This window comes from Panthera onca, chromosome C1, assembly GCF_046562875.1.
Source record: "Panthera onca isolate mPanOnc1 chromosome C1, mPanOnc1 haplotype 2, whole genome shotgun sequence".
NCBI lineage: Eukaryota > Metazoa > Chordata > Mammalia > Carnivora > Felidae > Panthera > Panthera onca.
The window spans coordinates 208,050,128-208,072,466 of NC_138346.1; the positions used below are offsets into that span (position 1 = coordinate 208,050,128).

The 22,339-nt window shown below is 58.8% G+C and overlaps 1 protein-coding gene across 1 annotated transcript in view; it reads right to left on the bottom strand.

The window, feature by feature from the left end:
- LOC132673856 (paired box protein Pax-7) overlaps nucleotides 1–21,528 on the bottom strand; it is a 61,571-nt gene extending 40,043 nt beyond the window's left edge. The window contains exons 1-4 of the mRNA XM_078450579.1: nucleotides 21,114–21,528; nucleotides 18,236–18,471; nucleotides 17,516–17,645; nucleotides 16,441–16,569 (exon numbers count right to left, since the gene is read on the bottom strand). Of these exons, the coding sequence (XP_078306705.1) occupies nucleotides 16,441–16,569; nucleotides 17,516–17,645; nucleotides 18,236–18,471; nucleotides 21,114–21,198 (580 nt within the window). The 5' untranslated portion in view covers nucleotides 21,199–21,528. The remainder of the gene's footprint in view (nucleotides 1–16,440; nucleotides 16,570–17,515; nucleotides 17,646–18,235; nucleotides 18,472–21,113) is intronic.
- Between the last annotated feature and the right edge of the window lie 811 nt (nucleotides 21,529–22,339).

A 22,339-nucleotide genomic window follows, 5' to 3' on the forward strand; every position in this document is an offset into this window, starting at 1 on the left:
TGAATTAGTGGAGGGCAGCCCAAGGTCAGATGCCTGCCAAGAAGCTGGGGTGTGACAGCAGGAAGCGTTTGTGGCACCCTAATTCAGGGCCTGGTTCTGCCACTTGCCGACCCTAGGGAACTGGGCAAACCTCTCTGAATTCTTACTTTCATCGGCAAAATTGGGATACTAGGTCCCTGTGGGGCAGGGCTGGGGTTGAGGCGGGCAGTGACAGGAGGGGAACAGAGCGCCTTGCCGGGCTCCTGACCTATAGTAGTAGCAGGAGGTGAGCAGGTTGAGAGCACAGGCTACCAGTGAGATGCACCTGCCCATCTGGGCTCACGGAGCCTAGGCACCTCCTTCTGTCTATAAATGGGCATCTTAATAAATAAGCCCTTCCTTAAGGTAGTCTTGGCAGGATATCACGGATGCACAAAGGTGCCTAACCCAGGGCGTGGCACACAGTCAGCGGCCGGCCCGGACTATTCTCCTAAGTAGTAGATGTTCAATAAACGGCTGTTGCTTTCCAGCCCGCCAGGTCTCCCATCAAATATCACCTCCCTGGGGCGGGGCTCCGTGATCACCCATCACCTCCCCAGGCAGCTACTTCCTACTGCTCTGCTTTATATTCTCCGAGTCCCTGTCCACCTTCCCAAAGTCTTCCCCGATTCGTGGACCTGTTCATTGCCTCCCTGCCCCCAGGGCGAAAGCTCCAGGACCTTGTGCATCTCGAGGCTGTACTTCCAGCCCCTAGAACAGCACCTGGTGCCTGGCACGTAGTGGGCACGTTGCTGCTGTGGGAATAAACAGTGTTGTATCTCCACCTTCCCGGGGCACTAGGGGTGGGGGGGGGGGAAGATGGTGGAGGGGGCCTCCCGTCTCCCCCCACTCCCTGCCCTTCCTGTGCGAGCACACACACACACACACACACACACACACACACACACTCTGTCTGTCGCCTCCCTTGGGAATGTGATTCCCAGCTGCTGGCCCAGCCTTTCCACTGCGGGCGGGATTCCCTTGCTGCCTCCTGCCAAGGGGCCCGGTGAGCCTTGATGGGTTTACCTGGGTGTTAATCCCCCCCAGCAATCCCCTCTGGCCTGACCAGACAGCCAGCCTCTATTCTTGTCCTGGGTCTAATTAAGTGCCTGAAATGCCACTTCCCCTTTCAGAGATGAGGCAGGTAAAGCCTAGCCTGCCTGGAGCTCTGCTTTGAAGCAGAGGAGGCCGGAAGCCAGGGCAGGTGCACAAGAGGAAGGAGGAGGCGAGAGGCACTGAGCGGGCCAAGGGGAGCGGTGTGGGGGGGGACTTCTGCTGCCCCTCCTTAAAGAGGACAGACACCTGCAAATCTCCTACCTCAAGACGCTTAACCTTTTGGGGACCCCGAGCCCTAGAGACCCAGGAAAACGAAGGATCCCTCACTGGGGAAACGTACACGTACCCACAACTGGGATTCAATTCTAGGGTCTCACGCTCACCTCCAAAGCCTCTAACAGTCCCCAGCTTAAGTTGCTACGATGCCATTTTAACTATATATATCTAGGTCTAGATGGACGGACGGAGGCATAGACACAGATACAGATGTAGAGACGTAAATCCCGATAGCTATACCCCCAAACTCAACAAGACCATCTCCGGAAGAGGAAAAGGATTCTCCGTTTTAATTGTATCTGCTTTTTCCATCATTTGAAATTGGGCAAGTACATACTACTTTTGTAATAAATCTTTATGAAAAAATACGCACATGTATTTTAGAGCCTTCCCCTCCCCATAAAACAACCTGCATTTGACTTGGGAAATTCTTATCTGAGAAATCTCCACGGGTCATCTGTCCTGCATGAATCGCTTTCAGGTTTTCCACCTCATTGGAACACACACTCCCTATGTGCTGGCCACGTTTTCTGTGTTTCGACCTGTGCTCCTGTTGTGGTTTCTAGCCCCACCGGACGGGTGAGAAGACCAAGGCTCAGAGATGTGAGCATCTCATCCAGGGGACCCGCGGGGTGGGGGGTGGGGGCTGAGATGAAGGGGGGGGTGTCTGGGAGGCCACGCTCACGCTCGAGGTGTGGGCAGGAGGGCGGCACAGCAGGACAGGCAGGGGGCTTGTCCTGACAGTCCCCTTCTTCCTAGCCTGGTGCCCTTACCGATCAAGACCCTCAGCAGGGGCAGGTGACAGTAATAAAAAGTGAGGGACCCAGCGGCTTTGGATGAATGTTCCATTTATGGTGCCTGGTTTGAAAGCCTGGAGATCGGGGTCCCTGTTCTGATTCTGTTCCTGATTTGCTGTGCAATGTCTTCCCCTCCCTGGGCCTCAGTTTCTCCATCTATAAAACACAGTGCGGCAGCAGACCAGTGACTCTCAACTGGGGTGGCCAGCAGACCGACCAGAGCCCCTTACCCAAAAAGCCACGCCCCTCGGATGTCCCAAACCAAGGAAGTGCCCCTGTGTGCACACTTTGCAAAAGCCCCCGGGTGGCTCTGCCACACAGCCCTCCTCCTTCCTGCCTCATCGGATCTTTCCGTCTCCCACACTCTGCACTGAATCCTCCCTCCAGGGCCGCGCCAGGACAGCACTGCAGTCTGGCCCCGCCATGGGTACCCCTCCCCAGTGAAGCACAGAGAGGGCAACTGCCCCCCCTGGTCACACAGCAAGCTGGGCAAGCACTCAAAAGGTAGACCCCCGTGTCTGGAGACCGGCCATGCCTGTTCTCCCAAAGAGACCTCCCGGCCAGGAGAGAAAGTTCCCTAATCAAGGGAATAGAAGAGGAGTGAAATCATTTGTCACCAGATAAGCAATATCAGCTTATCTCTGAAGACCAATAACCACAGCCCCGGGGGCTCTGATTCCAGGCGTAAACACAGCTTCTCTCGCCCTCCCCCTCCTCCAGAGTAGCCTCCATTGGAGGTGGGCCCCCCCGCTCCCCACCCTGGGACAAAGCCCTGCCTCATCAGAGTTTCCTCCTTCAATGAGGAACACACTGGTTTTTTACTTCCTCCCCTCCAGTGCCTATGTGCTCAGAGTATCAGAGCTCAAAGGGTCCCCGCCGGCCGTATCACCCCTGAAGCTCTTGCTAGGAACCCCAAGTCTCCACAGAACTCACTTTGAAAACCACTAGGCTGATCCTGCCTTGCCATTGTTCAGACAAAGGGGGAAGGACCAGAGAAATTAAGTGGCTCCTTCAGGGTTACGTGGCAGTTAGTGCCAAAGCCCGGGCCTGTCCGTGGGGGCCATTCACATGGCATCTGAGTTCCAACCCTAGCCGCCATATTGCAGTTACTTTCTGTCTTTCTCCAAGTCATTTATTTGTCCTTGCTAATCAAGGGACTCTTCCCAAGGAAGATGGCCAAGTCTGTGACATCTGTCAAGTCTCAAGATCCCAGTAGGTGCTCATGGGTGCTGGGACTGTGGGGGGTGGTGGGGGGTACTGGCTGGAGCCATAGTCTCCCCTGGGCCAGCCTCCCCTGGGCTGGGCTCCTGAAGAATGGAAGGGAGGGGCTGGGGGCTTGCAATTATCCCAATGGGACAAGAGTAGCCAGACTTGTGCCCTTCAGGCGTCTGGAGGTAACGGTCTCAAGGTCCTATAGACCGTACTAGGAGAACGGTCTTCCTTTCCCTCCTTCCTTGAGCTAATCTCTCGGAGCCTCAGTGTCTTCCTCTGTGAAATGGAGCTTAAAAAAAAAAACAGTATCACACATTAAACACAAAGGGTAGGGGCGCCTGGGTGGCTCAGTCGGTTAAGCGTTCGACTTCGGCTCAGGTCGCGATCTCGCGGTCCGTGAGTTCGAGCCCCGTGTCAGGCTCTGTGCTGACAGCTCAGCGCCTGGAGCCTGTTTCAGATTCTGTGTCTCCCTCTTTCTCTGACCCTCCCCCGTTCGTGCTCTGTCTCTCCCTGTCTCAAAAATAAAAAAAAAAAAAAAAAAAATTAAAATAAATAAAAAATAAACACAAAGGGTGACGAACTGCAGGGATGGAAAAGGGCCAGATTCCCCAGGCCCTCACCCCTGGCCTTCCTGGAGCAAGACTTCAACCCGCTTCTTTGGCTGTTCTGCGGGTGAAGCTGCCAGAAAACAAGCGTTCCCTTCCCCTCCTTTGGCCTCAACTCATGCCACGCTCTCTGGACCTCAGCTTTTCCATCTAGAAAATGACCAGATGAGCCCTAAGGCCTGTTCAACTCCAGCTCACCCTTTGGGATCCCAGCCCCGTCCCTGTCATTGTCCTGGGAGCCAGCCACAGGCTCAGCACTCCCTGCTGAAGTCCCTTCCTTGGCTCCCCACTGCTCTTGGAACAAGTCCCAGCTTCTTAGCTCAGCCTGGAGAAGCCCCACCACCTGGGCTGGGCTGGGGGGGTATAACCCCCCAGGCCAGCCCACAGGAAGTAAGGCTTAACAGACCGTTGTGATGAATGGATGAAGAGTCTAGATGCCTTCGGGCCACTTCCAAGTCAGTGTACAGACCTCCCCTATTTCAAGAGAACTGGGGGGGGGCAGCTATTCTCGGGGAGAAGGTGTGATTGGGGGACTGAGTCATATACCCTCACCTGCTTCCTCTACGCCTGCCTGCTGGGAGGATGTTTCTACTATCTCCTTCAGTCACCAAATAGGGCTCACCTTGACTCTCCCAACCCTGCCCACCAAAGCTGGGAGGTCCCGGTTTGTTTGTTTCTGCCTTCTTCACCCCCCATCCCCCGCCTTCTGTTGTATGAGCTGCCTCCAAGCCCCACTTATTTCTTCTAGATCAGGGAGGATGCCACTCATTTGCACATGGCTCAGCACCTGCCCGGTCAAACGCGGTGATCACTTACAGATTTACAGTCCCTATTCTTTCTCAGGTCATAGGGGAGTGGCCTTGGAGCACAGGAGGAGGTGGAAGGGACTGGAGAGTACTGTTCATCTGGTCTCCTAATCTGCCCTGCAGTCTCTGTAATTATATCACCGACTCTTCTGCAGTTGACATCCATGGGACAGTTTTGCAGAGGGGGAATCTGAGGCTCCAGGGGCACCTCACTCAAAGTTACCCAGATCTTTCGGTCAGGGGACCGGGCTTTTCTTTGTCCTTCATCCCCCTCCTCGCTGAGGCCCCAGCTCAGGCACCTTTCCTAGAGCATCTCAGGAGTGGCCTCTGCCCACCAGATGTCCCTGATCACAGAACCACAGGTGGCCACAGCAGGGGACGACTTTTGGAGACCTCTGGACCCAGCTCCCCAGGTTCGTGGAGCAACGGAAGGGCTGCGAGCCAGAGCCTGGAGCCCAAGCCACCGCAGCCCTTAGCGACAGACACACCAGCCTCGCGGGGGGGGGGGGGGGGGGGGGGGGGGGGGACTTTCTCCTCTCCGCCAGCATCCCCTCCCAAGAAAGCCACCGACTGCCTCGCAGCCGGGCCTTAACTCCTATGCCCCGCACCCCGCTCCGTGGGTCGCCCGCCCGGGGCAGCTGACCCAGCAGAAGCCCAGGGACCAAGCCCTCCACCGCCAGCTTCCCTCGCCCGAAGCTTAGTTTTTGTTGTGGGGTTTTGTGCGTCCTGTTTTGTTCCGTCTCCCCGCCCCTTCCCCCGCGCGGGGGCCGATCCCCTCGCTCCCCTCCCCCCTCCCCCTCCCCCTCCCCCCCAGGGCTCCCAGCGTGCCCGCTCTTGACTTCATCCACTAAGTCAATAGCCCGGGCGCGGGCAGCCCGCTCCCCCAGCTCCCCCCGCCCCGCGCCGCCCCCGGTTTTCTTCTCGGGATAATGGGGGCTCTTTGTGGCCTAATCAGCCTCCTGAGGGGCCGGGAGGCCCGGAGCGCTTCCCCCGCGGCCGTCGGTGAAAATGAAAGCGGGATTAGGCCGGGGCCTCGGCCCACACCATAGTAAAGCGCCACCAGGCATTCGCCCCTTCAAAGCCCCTTTCGGGGGTTTGGTTACTTTATTTCTAAAGTTGTTTGTATTTCTAAAGTGGCCATTGAGGCGCGAGGGGGGACTGCGCCGAGTGGGGGGGGGCGGGGGGCGGGCGGTCAGCCCGGGGAAGGAGAAACCCCTGGAGCCTGCCCCTCCCCCTCCTCGGACCCGCTGACCAGTTTCTGAGGCGCTTTCCCGGCCCTTATTTCCTTCTGCCCCAGGAGGTGGAGACGGGGCTGACAAGCCCACTAATCAGATGGGGAAACTGAGGCTGGCCACTGCAAGTCACTGAGGCAGGGCTCCGCAACAGAAGAGCTACCAGCATTCAAACCTACCACCAGCCAGGAGGGGAGAAGGGTGTGTGTGTGTGTGTGTGTGTGTGTGTGTGTGTGTGTGTTTGGCAGGGAGACGCAAGGGTGCAATTAGGGGGGTAATCGCCCCTGCGGCGCTCAGCCCTGAGGGCACCAGCTACACCTCCGTGGTGTCAGCTGTACCAGCTATGGAAGGGAAAGTCCCAATCCAGAAACCGTCCGACCCTCAAGGGAGGAAAGGAGGTTCCCAGAAGACCAGGTGTGGAGAAAAACTTGCAAAGAGGAGGAACGGGGGTGGGGGTGGGGAGGGGATTAGTACAAAATCAGTCCCGAAAGTCCTGGGTTCCTCCTTCTGCCGCTGGACCAGCAGTTGGGGTTGGTTCTGTGGTTACAAGAGACTGCAGGAGACAGGAGGTCTTCTGCAGGCTTCCGCTGGGAATGACAGAGTTCCAGAAGGTTCCTTAGAACTCCCCCTGACCCCTACCAACCCCAAAGTTGATGCTCTGGAGATGAACTCTGAACCTGATTTGTGTGCAGCCCAGATAAATCTGATGCAGACCGTAGGACAAGTTTCCAGAGAACTGGAGCGCGTTTGATTCCAGACACACAATCTCTGCGCAAAAGTATACACAACACAGGACGTCCCACGAAACCTCCCCAAATGTTACCTTCTCTCCACTTTCCCCAGGCACCTACAGACCCACAACTGTAATTTGAACCCGCGTCCAAGAGTGGACCCTCTCCACCTGTTACCCCACAGAGGCTGGGGACCGGGGGAGGATCCTGCAGAAAGGCAGCTGCCCATTCCACTGGGGCCCCGCTGGGTCTGGGTCCCGTGAAAAGACCCCAGAAAAGTTCAGGCTGGAGTTTTCCAAGCTGCTTCTCCGGAGGACGCCCCACGCCTTTTTCTGTCCCGTCCTAGGGGCTGTTTGATCTTTTTTTTCAGTGGCAAAGAGCACAGGGAAGGCGCTTGGGAGCCCAGGCCCCAGGCCGCCCCTCCCTCCTCCTCTTAGCTGGAGGAGCTTCCTCCAGCCCTGGGCGCTTCCCCATGCCCTGTCTTCCAGGCCTGTGACCCCCCCAAGTCAGGTTGGGGGCTGCCTGCCAAATCCAGCCCGGGCCCCAAACACATCCTGTTGTTGCGTGCAGTCATGCGCACACAGACATACAGACAACACTCACAAACACCAAAACACACAGGCAGCCTGGCAAGGGGGCGAGGCACACTCAGAGATCCAGGTAAACACGCGCACAAACACATGCGCTGGGGCACATCTCTTCATCGTAGGCTTGTTTATTTTCTGTCTCAACCACCCGGCTCAAAAGTCTCTGAAGGCAGAGAGAGACCTTCTTGGTGTCTCAGGTGCTCCTGGGCACTTATCACAATGCCTGGCACAATGCATAGTAGGTGCTCAACAAAATTTTACAGATTGAAGAAATTCACTCTCTGAAACAAGTCTTTCTTTTCTTTCCTTCCTTCCTCCCTTTCTCTCTTCTCTTTCTTTCTTTTTTCTCTTCTTTTCCTTCCTTCTTTCCCTTCCCTTCCCCCCTTCGTTCCTCTCTCTCTTTCCCTCCCCCCGTCTTTCTTTCTTTGACAAAAAAGGGGAACACCACATTTGTGCTTATTTCAACCTCAGAAAGGACCCTTCCAACAACCAAATGGGGGTGACTGGGTGGATACTGCTGCATGCTTTGGAAAGGGGTGGAAGCAGCAAGGGCCAGATAGAGGGCAGGTTTCCAGCCTCAACACCCCTCCTCCAATTCCAGATCCTCATCCCGGGCTCTCTCATCCAGGAGTGTCTGAAGAGACACTCCCTCGAGAATATTGGAGTCACCAGGAAAACTGCCTGTGTGAAGTTCCCAATGGGGCATGGCCTCCAGAGGCCCAGAGACCCCTTTATACGCTCCCCGAAATTCTGTCTGTACGAACTTGTGTGGTTGGCCAGTTTGTTGGGTTTTATCCAATTCCCAAAGGGGTCTAAGTTCCCCCCAAGGAGGACAAGAATCTTTGACTTAGTCCAGGGCTCTGGCTTTCATAGGAGGAGACCGAGAGCCAGAGACACTGAGCAAGTTGTCCAAGATTACACTCTAGTGAGTTGGGGGACAGGACCGACACTGGCACCCTTCCTTCCCAGTCTCACCACGATGCCCTCTGCCCCTCCTGATTCCTCCTGCCTGGCGCAGCTGGGATCGTTTGGGGACAGGGCAAGCCGCAGGAGGGGGGAATCTGACCCTCCGGCCACTGGTAACCTGGGGGTGTGAACTGGGCCCAGAGCAGCATGAAGCCTTCAGCTCTCCAGCCTTGTAACATCACCCTTACTCACCCTCTCACCCTCCAGTCTGCGGCGTGGGAAGCCAGGGAGTGGGGATGCCGGCCTGCGCCATTTCTTCCCCAAAGCCGAGAACTTAGAAGGGGCGGCTGCGAACATCCCGAAGGCAGGGAGCCTCACTCTCGTGGCAGTGAAACCCCGACAGGCCCGTTTAAGGAGCAGCGCTCCGAATGAGGGCCCCACCCCCCGCCCTTGTTCCCGGTCCCGGCTGGACCAGGCTCTCGGGCCGGCCCCTGCTCAGCGCCCCGGGTCGGAGCGCGGCGCCCAGGCCCCCGCCTCGGGCTCGGCCTCCCTCCCGCTCCGCCGGCCGCGACTCGCTCGCCTCTAATTAAGCGGCGGGATCGCAGCGAGCCGCCGGGCCGCGCTGTAATATGATGAACTGCCTTTGTGCCAGTGTCACCGAAAGCGCTTCTGATAAGGGGAAGCCGCGGAGGATCAAAAGGACGACAGCGGCTCGCCCGCCTCCCGCCGCCGCCCGGCTCCGCGCGCTCGCCCTCTCCGCCCGCGCTCTCCCGCGGGCTGCCTCGGGGGCCTACGCTTCTCCCGACCCGCCCGTCCCCGGCCAGCCTTTCGGGGACTCGGCGTCCCTTTGTCTTCCTTCCTGCCGCTCCGCGCCTCCCGCGGCCCCTCCGCATTTCTCGGCGCCCTCCAACGCTCCGGGCAGGTTCTCTACCCCCCGCGCTCGGTCTTTCTCGCTCCAGTTTTCCAGCGCGCAGCGTTCTCTCTCTCTTCCCCTCCCCCTGTTGCTGTTCTCCTCCGTCTGCCTCTCTCTCGTACCCCCTCTGTGCCTCTGTGTCTCCCCGGTCTCTGCTCACCCCTCCCTTGGGCTCGACCTGGGCGCAGGCCCAGCGCACAGCCAGGGCCCGGGCGACCAAATCTTGGACCATTTAGCTGACCCGCAGTCTCGGAGAAACCGTGCGGAGCTTGCGGGGCTCTGCGGCTCCCGGAGGTGCCCAACTGAGGGCCAGGCTGGAGCGCCCAGGCGCCTTGGGATGCCCTAGGGGCCTCATGGAAGCACGGCTTGGGGCGCACACAACCCCCCCCCCCATCCCTCCCCAGGCTGCAGCACCGCGAAGCCTTGCCTCTCCCCGGGGGGCTGAAGTTCCAAGTGCAGCCGACCCCCCTCTGGCATATCATATCCCCTTTCCTACACCCCTTCCTTTGGCCCCCACCTCCCCTCTGCCCTCGACCCTTTCTCTTCCTCCTCCGGGCCCCTCCCCTTCGCAGGCTCCCGGTCCCCCCTGAGCTGCCTGCGGACCCCTTCCCCGCCTGGCCTCTGCCTACCCAGCTTCACCGTTCCCTTCCCCCCACCCCCACCCCACTTTGTTTGAAGTTTTGGAGAGATCTATCTACTAATGGCGACGTTTCCCCCTTAGGTCACCGTTCTGCCTTGATTCGATTTGGGAAGGCAAGTTCCCTCCCTCCCCCTGCCCGACCCCAGCCGGGGCCAATCGCTCCAGAGCGGGTCAGAAAGCGCTGACCCCATTTCCACCTTTTCCTCTTTCAGGCAGAGTTGGGGGGAGGGGGGGGAAGAGGGAAGGCCTAGGACAGTAAAAACTGAGGGGGGCATCCCCACCTTCCAATCTCCTCTTATCCCCATCCCCAACCGGGTTTCCTAATTACCTCATTAGTCTGGGATGGGAGAAGGAGACGAGCTATTTTTCCTGGAATTCCTGGAATGTGCCCCCCCCCCCTTAGTCATGGCCTTCAAGGCCCCAAAGCCCCTGGAGAATCTCCCCTTTGGGGTTTCTCTTCTGTGCTCTTAACAGTTGGAAGGCTTCTCCTCACCAGGCACTTCTGTGCCCCTTCTGTGGTGTGAACTCTGTCTGGCTTTAGCTGATTGTACATTTCATGTTTCTTTAGGGTCCCATTAGGAACGAGGCCTCATCAACGTTGCTGATGATGACAAACAGAAAGTCCCAAGAGGCAACCTGGAAGGAGATCTCCTTTGCTCAACTCTCTCTCTCTATGTATAAAAAATATATATGTTTTTATGTCGTATTATTTACATAAGATGTAATGTGTGACAACTATCATTTTCAGAAAGGCATTCTTTAAAAAAAAAAAAAAAAGCCCAAATAATCACCTTACTGCTTTAAGGCTACTGTTATATGTGCTTTTAAATCCTTCCATGTAAATTCCAGTGAAAAATTTGGAAAGCTGTGAAAGGGGAGGGGGCGGCGGGGGTGGGGGGAGGTTAATCCGGGTTTAACGCTGCGATGCCGTCTTAGGACCAGGGTTACGGCCTGATTGCGTTATCTCTTCCCAACATTTGAGACGCCCATATTTCACCCAGCCAAATAGCTCCAAGAGCCGCGCAGATGGCTGCCGTGGTCGCGCCTCAGGAAAATGTGTTATTAATATCTAAATAACTTCCCAATACTGTCTGGTAAATCTCCCCTCCACCATTCCAAGTGATGAATTCGTTTGAAGTCTTCCCCCAGCCAGCCTCGTCTTTTCAATGTCTCTCTCTCTCTCTTCTCTCTTCTTCTTAGCCAGGCTTATTTCAAACTGGTAAATATCTAATTCCTTTCACGGCTGCGCCGCGCACACGAGTCTTTTAGGTACAAACGCCTCGAAACAGCCGGTGTGTGTGGCGGTGCGTGCCCGGAGGTGAACATAAAACCCGCACGCCTCCGCGGCGGGGGACCCCCACCCCGTGTAGAAATGCGTCCGGGAGGCTGGAGCCGCGCGGGAACCTCAATCTGGGAGCCGAGCCCTTCCCCTGCGCGCCCTGGGGACCCTGGCCCGGTTCCCCGTGGAGTCCCAAAGGCCTTCCCCCTGCGCGCCCTGGGGACCCTGGCCCGGTTCCCCGTGGAGTCCCAAAGGCCTTCCCCCTGCGCGCCCTGGGGACCCTGGCCCGGTTCCCCGTGGAGTCCCAAAGGCCTCTCGCCTCCCGGTCTCCCCAACACGCCCCACCCCCGCGGCTCCGGGCCCCCCCCCCCGCCCCACCCCCGCACCCCCAGCCCTCCGAAGGCTTCCCTCGCTCTCTGGGGCGGATAATTACCCTCCGCTCCCCTGTTCTTGTTTCAAGTTTGTTTGCTGAATGTCTTCTATTAGATTATGCTCGTTCATTCCCCCTCCAACCTTATCTCCTTCTGTCTCGACTCTCCTTGCCCGTCACACTCGATTTAGGCACGAGTTTATCTGGCAAACAGTTTGCCGACTTTGTTTATTTACCGCGGGTTCCGGGGCTGCGAGCGCGCGCGCGCGAGCGCCAGTGTTTGCCTTTGTAATAGTTATATCTCATTGTTGTTCTCCGTTAGTCTCCGCTCCCTCCTTCCCCTCTCGCGGCTTCGGTTGGGGGGGATGGAGGGAAGAAAGGGGGAGTCTTGTCAGCCCAGTGTGGGCTCGCCCCCTCGCCGGGAGCCCCCCTCCTGCGGGATGTTCCCCCACCCCCGCCCCGCACGCCCCCTCTCCGCTCACCCCATCCCCCCACCACCCGGGCGCGGCGGAGGCCTCGCCCCCCTCCCTCTCTCCCCCTGGTCTCACTGAATATCCACCACCGAGCTCAGCCTAAAGCCGGGGAATTGCCTGACACCCTCCCATCTTCCTCCGAGCCCCCATTATGCGAAGCTGATCCCCACTCTGAACAGCCTCAAATCCCGCCTGGACTCTGTTTGATTAGATTGCCAACCCGGGGTAATCCTTTGATTTGGTAGAGTGTCAATTACCTTTCTCTAAACACACATTTACAGAGGAGGGAACTTGTTGGTTTAAATCAATGCAGATTGTTTCTTGATAAATGGACTATCTCCGTCCCCTCCCCGGCTCCCGCTCCCAAGGCCCCGCTCCCTCCGCGCCGCCTCCCTTTGCCTCGGCCGCTCTCGCCTATCCGGTAAACAATGCCCCTTCCAGGTGTGAAGCCGGGGGAAGGGAAAAAAGAAAAAAAAGAAAAAAACAAAAAACGGTGTGGGCTGAGGGGAGCCGAGCCCCCCCCTTCCCCTATTCATGCGCTCCCCCGGAGCCTAATTAAATTTAGCAGGTCCTTGTACACACAATCAAAACAGCTTCCTCCAGTGTAGCGAACGACCGAAAACCGCATTAGCAGCTATCCGCGCTGCCAAATTAAATTGTTTCCCACCTCCTTTTACAAGTGTCTAAAGCCGACACTTCGGGGCTCTCCTCTCCCTTCCGATCCTCTTTCGTCATTTGCCACTCCACACCTGTACGTTCGCGGCTTTAAAAATGCATCAAGGAAAGAGGGAAAGAAACACAGATCTGCCTTACCCAGCACCCCCCTCGGCCCCCACCTCGGACGGTCTTTCCTACCCGGGGAAGTCAGCAAAGTCTCCGCCCGGCGGTGACCATGGCACTCTTCCCCACAGAGGCAAATGCACCCTCTTCGTTTTAGTTTGTGAGTCCCCCCTCTCCCTCCTTATTTCGTATTAATCGTGACCTCTCTGGGCGCCGGACCCCAAGGCCCAGATGGAGCCCCACGTCTGATCTGGCCAGTTTCAGCCTATGTTTGTGCAACGTCAGAGGCATGAGGTTTCGGGGTGCTGATTACTATTGATATTGCTGCCCCCCCATTTCTTTACACTGGCCCCCTTAGTTCCCCCAGAGAGATGGCTTGACTTTTTGCAAACCCCTATCAAATTTCCCAGCAGAGTCTCTCTGGGCTCAGGCTAGGCAAATCTTTTTCTTCTCCGTCCCTCCTCCAATCCTTTCCCACTTGGGTCTCCGGCCTGTGTCTCCCCTGATCCTCGGAGCAGGGCTGAGGGGAAGAGGGTCCAAGTGGATGAGGGCAAGAACTGTCCATTTCCCTCTCCAGGTGAGCAGAGCATGGCCGGAGCCCCTCTCCGCAGCGGTCTGAAATTCTCACCACCAACAATCCTAATAACTCAGTCTTAACAAGGATAAGAGCAAAAAAAAAAAAAAAAAAAAAAAAAATATGAACAGCCTCATGAATATCAGCCCAAGGGGAGCAGGAGTGAGCTGTTCAGAGATGAAAGTGCACAGAAATAAAAGCTCAATTTAATCTGCTTTAAAACCCTTCAACTTAACGTTTGTGCTTCAAACTCTGAGAGTGAGGACTGATTGCGGATAAATAGTTTCTTACCATGCCTGGAAGCTATTACACCCCTCTCCAACACAGTTTCCTATTCAGGAGTCCCAGTTTTCATTACCAGCTCTAATAAGTCTTAACATTATTAAATGCCAAGCGGACGATAGGGGAAAACGGACTCAGGGAGGGATCTCTCTTTAGCGCTTAAAGAGGAGAGCTCTTAAACCCCTTCTTCCAAGGCTCCCCGCCACGAGAGGGGCAACCCCCGGAGAAAGCGTTTGTCGAGAGCAAGAAACCAAAACAAAGTTTGTGGGCGCGCACCCCTCCCTTTGCTCTGCGCTTTGAGGGGTCTCTGCCTCTCCCCACCTGGCCGGCTTGGGTGGAGGTTAAGGGGTCTTTTCACCTCTAACTTGGCCGTGAAGCTGATGGCCGGGGCCTAGGAGGGAGAGGAGAGGTTCCCACTTGGAGGGGGGGGGGGGGTCGCCTGGGATGCCTGCCCAGGTACTCAGGGGGCTGATGTGACTTGTCACCAGATGGACAGGCAACCCTCACTCATCCCCACGGTCGCTCTGCCCATTCACACCCACGTACAACCACCCTGCAGAGCCACACAGAACCGCGGTTGCACAGAATACAGCCCCATGGCACCACGATCCAGAGGGCCACGGGCAAAGAGCCACACGGAGAGTCACATGCGCTGACACAGCCACCCAGCCCACAGTCCCGGCGCCCGACATGCCCACTGTCACTCAGAAAACTGCTGGGCTTTCTGGATACCAGACCCACGGGTGCCATTTCATTTCTGCAGCTCCTCTCCAGACTCAGCTCCTGTGCTCTCTGCCTCCTCCCCGCAAACCCCTGGAGAATTGGAGCTTCCTGGTTGTGCTGCAGGGAAATCCTCTCTGCAGCGAAGTTGCCTGTTAGCTGGTTTCGTAAGCCCTGACCAACACCAGAAGCGCAGGACCTCCCTGGAGGCAGAGGGCTCCCCAAAGCCCACCCTTTCTATCCCCTTCCCTTCCTTCTTTCTCAGGACAGATTTCTCTATGCTGCGTCCTCACAGATGGAACTGGACAAACCCCAGCCACACACACGCACACCTAAAGTCTCTCCAAATAAAACCAAACCTCCTTCCGCCTCTCCCCCGGTTACCTCCCAGAAACGGCGTCTGCCGTGTGGTAAGGCACCAGAAAAGAGCCCTTCAAGTTCAATGTGCCCCACCCCACAAAAAAAGGAAGTGCCCCTAAGCCCCTTTCTGCTACAAACTGAAGTAAGGACTGGGTCCCCCCACAGGGGGTCGCAGGGCTCAGGGCCGCCTGGGCCAAGCCAGAGGCGCTCCTTAGCGGCACAGGACCCCTTCCCACTGCAGACCTGAGGCTGTGCGACAGGCCCGGCGCAGCGGGGTGCCAGGCGCGGCTCCCTCCCTTTCTTCCCTCGCCCTTTTGTCCCTGGCGGGACTGGGCTCCACTTGGGGCCCTGAATGTCAATAGCCCGCCCCTTCCCCAGCTCTAGGCTGCTCTCAAAGGGGCTGCCCCTGCCCCTCCTCCCACCTTCCCCCTCCACCAGGCCAGTGGGGGCTGGGCCTCCCTGGGTGTTGTCTTTGGAAGCGGGCTTTGTCTCTGAAGTTCATCTTCAAGGTTGGGAGAGCCTGCTGAAAACTGGGGAGAGACCCGGGCTGGGAGTTCGCAGGAAGCAAGGAGGGAGGTACCTCGAGAAACCTCTGCAAAGAAATTCCAGCCAAATGTGCTCCTTCCAAGTTCCCAGGTTCGGGGCGCTTCCCCACTTTCCACAAAGCTACTGTTTTGCTGGTTCACAGGAGCACTGTCTTTGCTGTCTGCCTGCCTGCAGCCCCCCACCCCTGCCCCGGCCCGCATGCCTGCTGGGGGGCTTGCTTCTTCTCCCCAGCCAGCCTCCCCGGCTCTGGCTCTTGTCTGTCTGTCTCTCCTCCATGCCCCCACGGAAGACCCAGTCTCAGAGAGAACTCCGAGGGGAGGGGGTAATGAGAAAGACTTCCCCTTCTCCCGAAACTTCCCCCCCCACCCCCCGTCAATAAACAAAAGCACGTCCCCCCTTTCCCGGGGCGTGCAGGCGCTTGAAAGATAAATGCCTTCCCTAGCAGATCCGGGGAAAAAGCCGGGCGCCAGGCTCAGACTCCCGGCAGCGGCCCAGCCGCGCTGAAAAGTGGGGAGAGTGCGAGGAGCGTCCCAATCTTTCTCCTCGCCCGAGACCTCCCCACCCCGGGCCTCTGGGAACTTGGCCTCGACTCCCGGCCCCACGGGGGCAAGCCCCTGCATCGTGCGCCCGTCTGCACCCACTCGGCGCTGCCTCGGTCCGCGCGCCCTGACAACGCGAGGCTGAGGGTTCGGCGGCGGCCCACGCGGCCCTCGCTAATTTTTATTGATTGCAGCGGTCAGTCAACTGTCAGGCAGGGTTTCAAGGGACCGTTTAGAGAGCGTGTGCGGGTCTGGTTAACAAATTCATTTAGGGAGCCGCGGGCCGGCTCCTCCTTCCTCGCCCCCTCCCCCCGCCCTTGCCCAAGTTTCCTATAAATAATAGATCCACGCCGGGACCAGCCGCCAAAACGCCAGCGCCGGAGGACACACGCGCCGGAGGGCTCGGCGAGGCCCTGCGCGCGGGGCTCGCGCACTCGGCGGCGCGCAGTGCACCAACCTGCCGCCGGCTCCCCGGGGAGGCGGGGTCCGTCTGCGCCCCGGCTCCGCGCCCTGCCCTGGCCCCGGGCGCGCCGAGGGGGCGCTCTCGGCAAAGCCTCGAGGGGGCTCCCGGCTGCCCCCCCCCCCCGCCGCCCTCACCCCCGGAGGCTGTGAGTCCTCCCGCTGAAGTCGCTCCCGCTGAAGTCGCCAGCCTTGGGCGGCGGAAGCGCAGCACCGGCCCGCACGCGGGCGGGTGGGGACGCGCGGCTCCGCCGTGGCGTCCCCGGGGAGGCTCCCTACCTTTGTCTCCCAGGATGCCGTCGATGCTGTGCTTGGCTTTCTTCTCGCCGTCCTCCTCCTTCTTGTCCGCTTCATCCTCCTCCTCTTTCTTCCCGAACTTGATTCTGAGCACGCGGCTAATCGAACTCACTAAACCTCAGAAATTCAAAGGCAAAAGACCAAGTATAAGTCGTTGGGGCAGCGGAGCCCGGCGCGACCTGGGCCCCTGGGAGAAAGCCGCGCAGCAACCCCCCCCCCCCACCCCGGCCCCCAACACGCCGCAATGAGATTCACACCCGCTGCCCCCCTCCCCGGTTAAGCGTCTCTACCTAAGGACAGTCACTCGCTAGGGAAGCTGACCCACCTGGGGCATCTCACGGTGGCTTTCCTATACGCATCCTTGCACACACTTGTGCCTTACACCCGCGCATCCCCTAGATACACTCACACCCACACCCACTCCCCCAGGGCCTTCCCGGAGGCCCTCCAGCCCCTGTGCTGCGGTCTCCACACTCAGGTGTGCGGCCCAGCCCTGCGTGCCTGGCCGCCCGCACACACACGTGCCCCTGCACACGGACATCCCAGGCCCTTTCTGTCTCACAAGGCAGGATGCTGGAAGGCCCCCACATTTGGGACCCATTGCTGGCTGGTGGCACTAACGAAACAGAAATTGTGACTTGGGGAAAGGGGTCCAGGGAGCCCACCGGAGATCAACCCTCCTAGGATGGACCCATCTCTCTAGGCCACTTCCCGGAGAAAGTGCCCAGGGAGCTCCTGTTATCACCCAGCCTTATAGGATTAACTTTTTGCCCCTTTCGTCCCTCCTTCCGTTCTGTCCATCCATCCCTCCTTCTCTCCTTCCTCCTCCTCTTCTCTCTTTCTGAACTTGCTTCTCCTTCCTTCTTCCCTGGCTTCATCTTCCTTTCGGTTTTGAGTCCCTCCTGTGCCCCAACTCTCTCCACGCTCCTGTCCCCCTTGCTCCCCCCAACTTTCCTTCAAGCTCCGCGTCATTCAGTACCTCCTGTCCTCTTTCTTCCACCCCCAGCCCCGAACCCCAAGCCTGAACCAGACTCCGCCGGCTCAGCTGCCTTCTCACCTGAGGGCACCGTGCTGCGGTCACAGTGCCCATCCTTTAGCAGCCGGTCTCGGATCTCCCAGCTGAACATGCCTGGGTTTTCCCTCTTGTACTCCTCGATCTTTTTCTCCACATCCGGAGTCGCCACCTGCTTCAGAGGTGGAGGTGGGAGAGCAGGAGTGGAAAGATGGGGTGGGGGGAGGGAGATACTTTTAATATCAACCTCCCAAGAGCCCCAGGCCAGGCTGGTGTCTCTGGTTCCCATCCCCGCCCCCCCCACCACCACCGCCCCCTTCTGAGATTGGCTTTATCCCTTCACAAAACCTGAGCCTGGTTCCCAGGAAGGCAGCTGACTGAGGGCCCAGGGAAGTGATAGGTAATAAAATAAAAAGCTAATTAGGACTCCTAGGATCTCCTTTTCACTATTTCAGGCAAGACAGAGGGGAGATTTTTCCCTGGTCTGGGATGATGATAGGGGATGGGGCAGACATAGGGACGGCCCAGGGATGACTCATGGGCCTCCAAGTCTTGGGCAACCTGGAACCTCAGTTATCTCCATCCACTAGAAATTCAAGTAAGGAGGGAGCTATCCGGGGGTGAGGACACTCTCCTCCTGTACTTTCACAGGAAGCTTACGGAACCCCCAATGATACTGGATGATGGAGGGCATTGAGAGGGGCTACGGCCAGGATCCCCCAACCGTGGGAAGGACGACTGTCGGCTCGCAGCAAAGACACTCACTCTGGGCTTGCTGCCTCCGATGGCCCCAGGCCGGATGGACCCGGTCTCCTGGTAGCGGCAGAGAATCTTGGAGACACAGCCATGGGAGACACGCAGCTGGCGGGAGATGACACAGGGCCGGATGCCATGGTGGGCCATCTCCACTATCTTGTGGCGGATGTGGTTAGGCAGGGGTCGCCCGTTGATGAAGACCCCGCCAAGCTGATTGACCCGGCCTTGGCCAAGTGGTGTGGACACTGGAGAAGGGAGGGCAGATGGGGAAGGAGAGAGGCACAGGGTAAGGATGGGGAGGAGACACTGAGCACACCTCCCTGGCTGGTCTCATTTGAGCCCCAAGACCCCTGACAGAGGATCCCTGAACTCCCCCTCCCCCCCACACACACACACATTTGGAGCCCAGGCAGTACAGAGGTCAGGCGAAAACCGTCATAAAGCTCAGAGAAGGTCCTGCAAGGATGGAGGGGGGAGTCACGGCTGGCTGCTACAGTCCCCCAGACGCCGCGTGCCCCTGCTCCTGTCACACCATGGGGAATGAGGACGACGGATCTGATGCTTCTGAGGACGGGAGGGAGGGGACGGAGCCAAGAGGCTGATGGAGTCTTGGAGTCTCTGGGACCAATGTCCCCCAGGATGCAGTTTGGGCCACAGGTCTGCCTGCCTCTTAGAGAGGCCACTAGCGGGTGAGATGTGGCCCCTCTGGTCCGCTCCGTGCCCTAGGTGGTCAAGACTGATCCATTTTGGAGCGAGCCAGAAGGTGCTGGTTAATTACCAGTGTTTAGTGCTCTGGCCTGGGCTGGCAGAGCCTTCCAACTTCTAACTGAACAGTCGAGGGACTGGTGACATGACGCCGTTGGTCCCTGCCTCTGGGGTCACCTGGCTGTCCCTTGAGGGACTCTCCTTGCTTCCAACCCCTCTCAAAGCTCTAATTTCGTTTTGGGGAGATCTGGGGAGATGCTCCAAGCTTCCAAATCAAATACTAGTTGGCTTCAGAAATCCATGAACTGTCCCTGCGGGCTCTGAGAGGCTGGTACACAGATGGGCCAGAGTCCCCCCCCCCCCCCGGGGTGTGGGTGACTTTGGGAACCTGGGAGACAGACATCCCCCGCGGTCAGCCCCTGCTGTATGCTGGGGAGGGGAGAGCTCCTCAGAAGCCTTAATGCAAAGTCTACACAATTTCCTCCCAGAAGGTTGGGGGACACCCGGTGCACTAATCCGGCCTCGATCCCCCCAATTTGGGGACTCGGCGGCTGCGGAGATCTGGCAGATTAGAACGATTTCACAGCCGCCCGAGTGGAGGGAGCTGCCGGTATAATTGGAAGGGAGGAGGCGAGAAGAGAGGCTCGGCTGTTCCTACCGCCTCCTTCCTCGCGCTCCCGGCCCCCCCCCCCCCCCACCTCTCTTTGCAAAAGTAGGAGTCTGAAGCCACCCTCGGATTTAATCAGAAATCGTGCGTCGCCAAGTCAGAGTCACTCGGTCTCCGTGGCGGGATATGCCATTAGCACTGGAGAGCTCTCGAGCGCCCAACTTTATATTCAAGAGCCTCTTTAGCGACCGGCGCTCGGCTCTCCTCAGTATTCTCCGTCATGTTGGGCAAATATTGTTCTAATCCGCTGCGCGTCCTCGGCCGCCTGTTTCACTTGCATTCGCTACAGGAGAGTGTTACGGCAAATCCCCGGGCTTGTGCGCTCTCCCGCCTGCGTGGCTGCTCGCGCGCACTTGATCACGGAGCCACTCTCTTCGCCTCTGTCTAATGCAGGGACCCGCGCCTGGCCCGCTGCCGGAGGGACCCCTCCCTCCCCAGATCGCAGGCTGCCTGCCCGTCCATCCCCTCCCTGCCTCCTTTCCCCTTCCTCGCGCACAAGGGGGCTCATACAATTACCAGAAGAGTAATTACAAAATGAAAGCGGTGTCCCGTGTCACACCGTGGCTACCTGCCCCCAGGAGCCCAGTGATCCCTCGGTTGACAGGTTGAAGGCCTTCCATCCGTTTAGAAAGAAAGCAACACAACACAAAACGAAGCCAAAAAAAAAAAAAAAAAAAAAAAGAAAGAAAAACCCGCAGGAAAGGGTCTCGGCAGCCCGCTCGCACCCTTTCCTGGAGCCGGGAACCGTCCACGGTGCGTCCTTCCCTGCTCGCCCCGGCGCTGCATATTTCTTTAGGGAGGACGCATTACAGAATCGCGCACTTTCCCCGTCCCGGGGTCCTCTCCCAGGAGAGTTCCCGAGTTCCGAAGCCCAAGTGAAAAGTTGTGGGGGTGGGGCCGGGGGAAATCGTTGCTATCGATTATTTCGCATTAGTTTGTTTCCAGACCCCAAGAGCAGGAGTTTCTGACTGTTGCTTTGGAAGAAGCGGAGAACCTTCCTGGTTTGGACACACGCTGTCCACATGCTGTCGGCATTTCGAAATAAAAGGGGTTTGGGAAGACCATCCCAGCAGTGGGGAAAACAAACACACAAAAAAGAACAATTCGGGACGAGGAGTAGGAAGCGTTTGCAGGGGCGAACGCAGGAGAGCTGCGAGAAACTATGGGGGGGGGGGGGGGGAGGGAAGTATCTGAAAATAGTGGAACGAGCTGAAATTCACGAAGAGCTGGTGTTTCCCAGGGGCCGAAATCTGCCCCGGGTTCCGCCCGGCGGAGCAAGGCCAGGGCCCGCGCGACCTGTGAGGCCGGGCCGCCGGCCACCGAAAGCCGCGCAGAAACGGACAAGTGTCGGCCCCGGAAACTTCCGGGGTCCAGCGCCCGGACTCCGTCCCAGACGAGACGGGGAGCGCGCCCCCCTCCTCCCGCCCTGCTGCCGCTGGAGCCGCCGCCACCCCTGGAGATGGCCGCGTCTCCGCGGACCCCGGGCTCCCGGCGGAGGCGCGGAGGCGCTCTTACCTTCCAGAGGAAAGCCGGTGCGCGGGTAGTTCTGCCCGGGCGCCGGCCGCATCATCCTGGGGACCGTGCCGGGAAGGGCCGCCATTCTTGCGCACGCCGGGGACGAGTCCAGAGTCGGCACAAATCGCTGCCCGTCCGCTCCCTTCACCCCCGCTGCGCTCTCTTTCTTTCCTTCTTCTGCCACTTCGCTTTTTTTAACCTCTTCCCCCTCCTCCCCTCTCCGCACGCGCTCCCTGCCCCCACCCCCACCCCCACCCCCGGCTGCAGCCGTTCGCGTCCAGAAGCTGGGGAGGGGGGCGAGGTGGGGGGCGGAGGTTGGTGGAGGGGGGCGGTCGGGAGGGGGGGGGGAAGGTGGCGACAGGGAAGTTCAAACAAACAAACACGCCAACCCCAAGTCCGCCTGTGCCCGCTCGGCTCGGCCAGAAGTTGTGCGGGCGGATGCGCCGGGCGGAACCGGGAGGCGAGGCCGGCGGCGGAGCGGGGCTGGGGTAGGAAGGAGGGAGCCGCGGCCGGAGGCAGGGCCGGGCCTCGGACGGGCGGCCGTGCGCGCTCGCGCGCTCCGGGCCAAAGTTTCTGAGCCGAGAGGCTGCCGAGTGGGTTCTCGCCCGTATTTAGTTATGTATTTACTCCCGCGCTCGCCCGCTCCCTCCCTGCGCGCCCCTCCACGCCTCGCTGCAGACCACACTCACGTCCCCCTCGCGCACCGGCTTTCGCCCCCCGCCCCCCACAAGGCTCGGGGAGGGGACGAGGTGGCTCTGTCGGAGTTTCGGGGCTGGAGGGGAGGCGACTGGGGGCGACGGGGTTGGGAAGGCAAGAGGGGAAGCGAGGGGGCGAGCGATCCGCCGGGTAAGTTGTGCAAAAGTGCTCAGCTGGAGTACGAGGAGGAGTGGGGGGGACGGGGGTGGCGGCGGCGGGGGGGGGGTGGGGGGGAGGCAGCGAACGAGATCTGATAGGTTCGGACTTTTCTTTTATTCATGAGATGGAAAAGGGGGCCAGGGCGGAAGGGAGGCGAGGACCAATAACGAAAAGAAATCGCCAACGAATATTTTTTTTTTTTTCTCTTTTCTAATCCCCGGCTCGACCTGGTTTTTGGGGGAGAATTTGAACCGCCCGTTAACACAGAGGGAGCGAGGCCCCGGGGCTGGGGGAAGGGGGCAGAAGGGAAGGGGAGGGGGCCAACTTTGTGCAAGTGTCTTCTTTTGACGAATGGGCCACAGCGGCCGAGC